At 40.9% G+C, this 8,811-nt stretch overlaps 1 protein-coding gene across 1 annotated transcript in view; it reads right to left on the reverse strand.

The window, feature by feature from the left end:
- Positions 1–5,706: 5,706 nt before the first annotated feature.
- LOC104580202 (microtubule-associated protein 1B) overlaps positions 5,707–8,811 on the reverse strand; it is a 42,815-nt gene continuing 39,710 nt past the window's right edge. The window contains exons 6-7 of the mRNA XM_088537922.1: positions 8,331–8,569; positions 5,707–7,187 (exon numbers count right to left, since the gene is read on the reverse strand). Coding sequence (XP_088394048.1) covers positions 7,032–7,187; positions 8,331–8,569 — 395 coding nt within the window. The 3' untranslated portion in view covers positions 5,707–7,031. The remainder of the gene's footprint in view (positions 7,188–8,330; positions 8,570–8,811) is intronic.

An 8,811-nucleotide genomic window follows, 5' to 3' on the forward strand; every position in this document is an offset into this window, starting at 1 on the left:
ATAATTTCCCTACTTATTATCTAAGCACCTATGTGGCTGCAGGTACAGAAACCCTGCAGTGCTGGAAGCGAGTATGTTTGCGTGCACGGTCATAGAGCTGTGCATGCAGATGAGGTGACTACAGCCTGCCTAGCACCTTGCCCCCGCGACAGCCTTGGAGAAGCCAGCGGGGCTGCAGAGATTAAAACTGGCCCCTCTAATGCAAAAAGCAAATTGCTGATTGCAGTTCCTGGCAGACACAGAATATGCTGCTGATTAGGTAAGCAAATATGCAATGCTTCCTCCCAAAAGTGTCTCTGAGAGAAGATTTCTGCGGCACTGAAGGTCATCATCCATTATTCACAAGAGGAAAATTATATATTTATTCCCTTGCCATTCAAACGAATGTTGCCTGAAGCCTTTCCCAGGCAGGGGCCTATTTGGGGTAACACCCGACCCTTATCAGCCTAAAATTCGCCGGGGCGCTGAGCCAGGTCAGGTGCCATCTGCTGGGCGATGTGGTGGTGGCGCCATCCCTGTAGTGTGAACGAGGGGAAGCTTCTGGCTGCATCCATGGAGTGCCCGGACTCCAGCATGGCCAGGCCCTTTCTCCTGCTGCCCTTCCCTGCTGCCCTGCCAGGGCCCTTCTCCTTCAGCACCGCCTCTGCAGCTGCCCTGGGGAACGGCAATTCTGAGGCAGCCAGCAGCTTTGAACTTCAGTTTGGACCCAGGATTGTCACCTGAACGATCCCTGACAGGATCACACCAAGGCCGGAGAACCAGTGAGCTGTGGCGCTCTGTGGCTGTGCCTGATGAACAGGACAGCAGCAGAGCCGGTCTGGAGGACCAAGGGCAGGAAAAGCTTTAAGACTTTCTCGGCCAAATAGTTGCCATTAGAACAAGTGAAATGTTAGGTCTGTTTTCATTTCCACTGCTCCAAATGTTTGCAAGAGTTGTTACGGATCAGAACTCACTCCGTTGGAGTCAGTGACACCCTCTGGGGGGTAGCAGGGCAAGGCCTAAAGTAGATATAAGAATATCAGAGAGTTGGCTTCCAGACCGTTCCCATTTCTGTCAGTAAAGTTACTTGTTGCAATATTTACAAATCCAAAGCCATGTTTTATGAAAACAGAGCGGCCCTTCTGTGCTTCAGGAATGCAGGATGCAGCCCATTGAACTGCATCCAATTCTGCAAGTACTGCCAGGGGCTTTACTAGAGCTGCTTAAGTAGGAATATTAATCGGACTTTGGGAAATATATTTCTAGTGAATATTTGAGCACATTTGTGGAAAATAAACTTAACTTGCCAGAAATATAAGCATAGGAAGTCTTAGTATTAGAGAACAGTACTTTTCCACTTCCGAAGAGTAACTAACTCTTGCTGACGTAAGTGGCAAACAACCTGAGCCTGGGACAGCGACTCCTTGAAGTAAGACCCATGTGAAATTAAGTATAAGCCAAGAATTAGCCATTAGGCAATAATTCAAGAGCCATTTAAGATAATAAACAAATTCAACAAAACTGCGCTCTGGGTAAGTCTCTCCACACAGAAACATATGTCCCACTGAGCAATTACAACGTGGGCACCCAGATCTGCTAGCAGTTCTTACAGCACTAACTCTGTTGCTGCTCTTAAACTACAGCCCACCCAGCATGCTCTAAACTGCAGATGCCTCAGGCACAGGAATTGCATTAGAGACTCATTGACATGCACATTAGATTATCAAAACAAAATTCAGCTTTCCATATATCTTGTTTATTGCCTTTCCTGATAATTCTTTCCTTAAATGAATTTGGAAAGAAACTTTCAAGCCTATCCCGTTCTAATACACATGGTAACCACTGCTATAATTACATCTTCAGAAATTGTAAACACTTGCTGGAAATACTGACTTGCAGTCTAGGGGGTTCATATTAAGTATTTAAGTGGCTTAGTGGCTTAGTTTACATTCATCTGTTTAAGCTAAGAAAGTAATATAGCTGGGTTGGGATAACATGACGTTTCTCGAAGCTCAGTTAAAATGAGTTTCTGATCCGTAATGGGAATACAGGATATAACATCAATGTACACAATGTATAGGTTTATTGGTAGTAGGAGATACCAGTTAGGAGGTTTCACTTCTCTGCATCATTCACAAGAAGAGGTGACGACTAGGCTACCGCATGATGTGTAGATCATGGCAGATACAGTCATTTTGCCAGGGAAGTTGCCAGCAGATGCCCAGTGACTCTTTGTGGCCCTCTTGCCAGCTGCTCACAGCAGGACTGGCAGCTCTGCAGAGAAGTAGCTCAGAGGGCACATGGGTCCCTGGAAGGCAGCGGTGAGCACAGCTATAGCAGCTTGCAGCACTTACTGATTTTGTTCTTTAGTTGTCTTTGATATTAATGGGGAAAAAATCATTTCTGGTGGAAAGATACTGAGCAGATTCATTTCCTACTGCAGTCAAAAGGCTCCAGCAAGTCCTCCTGTAACCCAAGGGCATTCAGGTTTTCCCCAGAGACACTCAGGTTCCAGGAGATGCTGAATCTGAGGAAAGCAGACAATGAAAGGGAGGAGGATCTCCTTGGCCACCCCAGCCTGCTCTCACGTGCGAGGGAAAGGCAGGCACCCAAGCAGCGGTAACAACAGGGATGACTGCCGTGATGGATGCATGTGGGAGCTGAGCAACCTGCCCAGATGCCAAAGTAGGCCTTGCTGCAACGACAGGGTGCCACCACCCACGTGACTTGAGGGACCCTCACATCTCTCCTAATTCCACCCTAGGAACCATGAAAAATACCATTTCCTCCCAACCCTAAAATAGTAAAGATCAGTATTAAACAGCCTCCAGGTCTTTTGGAGGTGTTCTTATTGAACATTTTTTTTTTTTCTTTTCCTCATGCTGCTGAGGAAAAGAAAAATGAGAACAAAAAATAAAAGCCATGTCATGGTACATCACGATAATGTTTTATACCACAAGATAAAAGTCATCTTCTCCATTTATTGCCTGATAACTAAACAAAGATTGGTTCTTACCTAGCATTTAAACAGAGTCGCTGATCTTTTATGGAAAACCCCATATATTAGATAATCATGACTGAAGGAAAGGGCAAACTTACTTACAAATACATGCATACACGAAGACAAGGAACATGTCAACGCCACTTTACCACTTTTGTATTTTATTGTGGAACTGAGTTTGATTCCTTTACATCAAATATCCTCAATGGAAGAGGGGATATTGCACACTAATATAATAAAAGCACTACATATTACTTTCACTGGAAACTAATTTTCTACATTAGATATGAGTGGATAGAAGTGATGCAGGATTATAAAACATAATACCATACACAGCTGCAGACCGACACAAACACCATTCAGAACAAGAGAGAGGAGGTGTGAGGTGCTTCTCAGCCAGCAACAAGACTGTTTCTTTCCACAGTTTGGAAGATAATGGCTGCATGCAAATGTGTGAAAGCAGACTTCAGATTTGCTCTTTTACAGTTGTGATTACAGCCCAGTCTTGATGAGGTAGCTCCTGCCATCTGGAGCTCCTAGCTAGTCTAGTGCAGAGAAGCTTTTTCTTTTTTCTTCTTCTTTTTTTCTTTCAATATTTTTATGCTATTGTTTTATTTTGTTATTTATTTTTTTTTTAGATTTTTTTGTAAAGCCACAACAAAAATTTAAATTGCAAACATTTTTAAACCAGGTGAATAATATAATTGCATTCTAAGAAATGCTTACCCCTAGTTGCTTTTAGTGTTTTGTTCAATTATTAAGTGAAAAGATGAAATCTTACAGTTTCTTTCAAGTGTAAACATTATACTTTTTCCTTTTCTAATAAATCCAGACCAACAAAATTACTATTTCTCTGAAAACATCATCACTGAGCAAGAACCTCTGGCAACAGATGAACAAAGAGAAGCGAATGACAGAAATGTCCCAAATGCACAATAAGCGCTCATCAGAGCTGACTTGCTTGTGGTGGGAAGGACTGAAAATTCAATTAAAAAGTTGATTAAATCTTAGCAAATCTGACTACTGGGACTCTCCTAAAATGCATAAGCTATCATAGACAATTGAAAAAAACATTTATATACAGTTAGCTCCATTCACCACAGTTTGTCAGGTAATCAAAAAAAAAAAACCACAAAGGTGATTTCTATGAAAGATGGCGTGAAGAGTAGAGGTCAATGAAGCCAGGCCCACCACAAGACTTTTTGAGGCCTGCAGGAGAGGCCCTGTTCAAGTTCAGGAGTGGGATGTGGTCTCTTAAGTTAATTCTTCATTGAATTTTATTAAGCAATATAGTAATAGCACAAAGATCATGACTGGGTTTTTAATAATTTTGTAGCAGCAAAAATCAATGTACATCTTAAGATGGGCTGTAACTGCCTTTTTTTAAAAAAAAAATACTTGAGCCATCACAAACTTACTTGGGGAAATTTAAGGCTTGATTCAAATTTCATTTACAGTAGAACCAAATAACTGCAGCTTCGCTGACTGCAGTGAAGTTGTTGCTGATCTACAGCAGTATAAGCGAGATTATTCTCTGGACCACTGCTATACTTAAAACAGATTTTTTTTGCCAAAGCAAAGGTACAAACTATTTCAATTTGTCAGAGAACCAGAAAATTTGTTCCCACCCACTCAAAAAGTTGAAATCTTACCTATATAAGTAAGTAGACAAAGCAGAATTGTAGAAATAATAAAACTATTCTGCCAAATATTTTGCCTGTAACTTTGAAGACTATGTATTACAAAAGCGATTTTAAATAAATGATTATGAGCCCAGCCAACATGCTTGTTTTCACAATACATTTCCATCTGTCTTCATGCCATAGTCATTCTAAGTTATCCTTAAGGACTTAAAAGGTATAGCAATAAACAGCATTACTAGAGATACCTAAGAAAAGAAAACATTTAAAATAAATCAAAAACCCCAACAATTGACAAACAGTAATTCACAGCATTAAATGGGCTTCAGGAGCCCATATTTAAAGGGCCCTAAAGCAGTATAAAAAAACCTTCATAAAAATGTGCAAACATATACCTATTAAAAATGCTATCAATGTAAATTTGAAATAAATTATAAGCAAAGAAAATAAAACGAGGTCATAATTCACTACTTCATGAAACTTTATACCAGTCATAATGGTGAATCATAGAGATAAGCACGTATCTCTTGGAGGTCTTTACACCTTCGTCATATTCAGATTCACAAACACCCCACAATGTAACAGTATTTTAATTTGGATAAAGCTTCTGAGACTAAAAAATCCAAACTGTCCTAAATCATGGAACTGTTATATATGCTGTTCCTCTGAAAGTGAGCTAAAGAGGGTGGAAAGGAAGACGGAAGGAAAAGAAGGAGAGAAAGGAGAGAAAGAGGAGGGAGAAGGAAGGGGAGAAGGAAGGGAAGGGGAGATGTGACTTGTTTTAGCTGATCATTGCTTATTCCAACTTATTCCAAGATCTTTACAAGGGTTGAGAATTTAGGTTACACCCTTGTAAACACTTGGCAATCAACTTTTCAAATCCCATTTTCTGTTATCATCAAGAGGCTAATTTTATCACCAGGGTGCCCCCCGCCTCCCCCAAGGTATTGGCAGTTGTCTATTTTCAATAAATGTTACCGCAATATCCATTCTCACCAGAACCTTAAACAGCATTATTCAGTTAACTTATAAAACTACTAAAAAAAAATGCCTTCACCTGAAATTTTTTTTCTTTGCATTTTCCTGTAAATGAAAACTTTTGTTAAAAATTCATCTATTAAAAGTTCACGCAGCACTAAAAAAAAAAAAAGGATCTGTACATTTATTCCCATATTCACTCTTAAATTAAACAAAATAAGGTAAGACAAAGGAAGATTGAATACTGTACAGACTCGCAGATAACCTTTTTCATCATCCTGAATGTTTCGCTAAGTTTTGCAACTTTGATACTGGACACCACTTCAATCTTGCTTCCAGAGTACAAAAGAAGCTTTCAGAAAAAGTGTTTGTCTTGCCTTGTTGAGCCGTCCAGGTGCATCAAGTGATCACACAACTAACACACATGACTCATAGCACCAAGACGTTTGACCAGTCAGATAGGCTTCTAGTACCGCACATGCACACGCACACTTCTTTACTGCTGTAACTATGATCCTGCACAGGTGTTTTATAAACTTGCTGTCTCAACATTAAAAAATAAGTGCATCAAGTTTCTTTGTACATTCAAGTCACTTTCTAAGGCAAATTGTCTACTGTATGTACTCCCAACTGCTTTGGTATTTTGCTTCAGTTAATCAACTGTTGATGTGGGTGTTTAAGCATGTGGACTGGTCAATTCTGAGTTTGGGAGGTGGATTTTCACTGGGAGCATGCCTTAGACCAACATGTCTGCATGTGGAAAGAAAGGTTTTCAAATTCTGAATGGGATTCAAACTACTTGCATCTTTGGTCTAGAATTGTTATGGCATGTCAGTATGCAGAGTTCAAATTAAAGTGTGATAAATGCTAATGAGTGTTTAGTTGTATGTCCCTTCCTAGCCACATTCTGTTTCCTTTTATTTTCCAGCTAACAATTCTGTAACATAAGGACCCCCTTTGCAATAGCTCAGATGGATATAAATTTAAAACTTTCTTTTCATGTTAGAGCATAAGCAGACTGCAGTAAGTGATACATCCATTGCCACGAGACTAATGCAGATCTAATTATTTATTACACTCTCTCTCTCTCTCTCTCTCTGTGTGTGTGTGTGTGTGTGTTTCTTTCGAGGGCAAATGCCTCTACCTGGCAGAAGTCAGTTGGGGTTGCTAGTGCATGGTTTCCAAATGTTCAGCAGAGATGAAACTGGATCTGTTTTTTTCGCAGCAATTTGAACCCTACTATGGGAATACTGTTATTTCCCTTAGCAATCAGCAAAGACTGAAAAATATTTGCATCACCTTGACACAGTATAGCATTTGGCAGGCATATAGGTCAGCAGTTGAAATAGATGGGTTGAATTTTTAGAAAAGGTATTTTCAAATTGAAGAATTTCTGGAAACAAAGTTTAATGTTGTGGTGCATGGTCTTGTTCTTACAGTTCAATTTTGCATGCAGGAAAAGATTCATCTTGCATAACAACAGTGCTGCTGCTTGCCAAAACCATGATGTTCAGGTCCTGCTGTTTCTCATGGGTCTCTTGGTACCATTCCCTCATCATTTCTGAGTCGTGGGTTGGGATTAAGGTCACCTACAACACAAAACAGGAGAACTCCTGAGGAATTTACACAGATAAGAAAAACATCTTTTAAGAAGTCCCAACCAGCAAGCATTTCCCTTTCGGAAAGAGTGGATCTTTATGCAACAAATACACGAATAGGTGGATGGATAAGAGAAAATAATTAATTGCATGGATAGGATAAAAATAACCACAAAGAAGGAAAAGAAAAACTTGTTTCTGTAAGGTGCTGAGATGTAGCTTTCCAGAGAGGTAGCAGTCTGCATTAATATCTCTTCAGATTATGACAAAGATTTTTTATTTATGTATTACTTCAGCAGGGTATGTGAAGTTTCCATCTGTACATGATAACTGTATAAACCGTGAGACATTCACTTTTTCTCTCCTGTTTACAGACTGCAAGGTTTCTAAACTTGGATCCTGTATGCTAGAGCAATAAGATCAAACAGCATTCAGATTCAATTAAGCCAAATGCTGCAGTAAACCCAACCCTTTTGGATTCAATTAAGCCAAATGCTGCAGTAAACCCAACCCTTTTGGATTGCGTTTCGCTCTCATTTCCTTCCTCAAATTTCTTGTTGAGGTCCCTGGTGTTTAAAGGGCAGACGCTACTTCTGAGATGTTCCTGGGACTGATGAGGGAAGGCTCAGGGTCGCAGCTGTTGGAATCAGTGCTACGGGTATGATAGGGCAGATCAGGAGGATGATTTGGAAGGAGCAGTGGAAGGAGGTGATGCGCTGTGGATAACCGCCCCTTCCTCTCCCTCCTGGTGGTTGTTTTTGCAGCGCTCGCTAGCTAAGAAGGGACAGCAGCACTGGTAGAGGCCCAGGACAACAGGCTGAGCAGGAAGCTTCAGAGCAGGAATGGTGCCCAGCATCAAACCATGCGAGTGTTGCCACTGCTGTGAGGAAGAGGCAAACCTCGGTCAGATCTGCTGTTTTATTCTCCAGGAGTAGATTAGAAGAGTCAGAAATGGGGGCACTGCCAGGTAAGATCCACTCTAAGCTTCACCCATGCATCCTCTCCCATCACTAGTGAACAAGACAGCCTGTCAGCAAAGGCCTGCTCTGAGCAGTCGCAGTCCACTCCTGCCTCATGTAATTGTTTCCCAGAGAGGTTTTAATTTCCAGGCAGAGACATGAGAGAAGAGCATACCTGCATGTTGCTCTCCCACTGGGCCTTGCCCTCCAGCAGGGAGTCTAGAACAGCCCTGCTTGGCTCCTCAGCAGCAGCATCATTCCCGCTCACCACATAGTAGGATGACCGGACCCTCTTGAAAAACTCAACATCGACATTCTTGCTGTTGCTGTGGTTAGGGATGTACACCAGATCCAAATACACTGGAGGTCCCGGAGGCACAGAGGCTGATTTTGTCAACTTAGTATTTGCAGGTCCTTTGGAAATGAAACAACAAAAGAATATATCACAGATTGCTGAAAAGATGCATTTATTAATTATCATTATTACCATAAGGTGATATCCCTAAAATAGTTCCTGTTGGTTAAGTGTCACATACATGCAGCTCTACTTCTGTGTTCTCTGAAACAATCATGCTGTTACCCTCCTACATCTAATGACATACTCCAGTTTAGTTGTATCTAAATCACGTCTGTATACTGGGAGGAAAAAATATCTG

This window comes from Tinamus guttatus, unplaced genomic scaffold, assembly GCF_059628265.1.
Source record: "Tinamus guttatus ecotype Peru unplaced genomic scaffold, ASM5962826v1 Tinamus_guttatus_pri_ptg000898l, whole genome shotgun sequence".
NCBI classification, from domain to species: Eukaryota; Metazoa; Chordata; class Aves; order Tinamiformes; family Tinamidae; genus Tinamus; species Tinamus guttatus.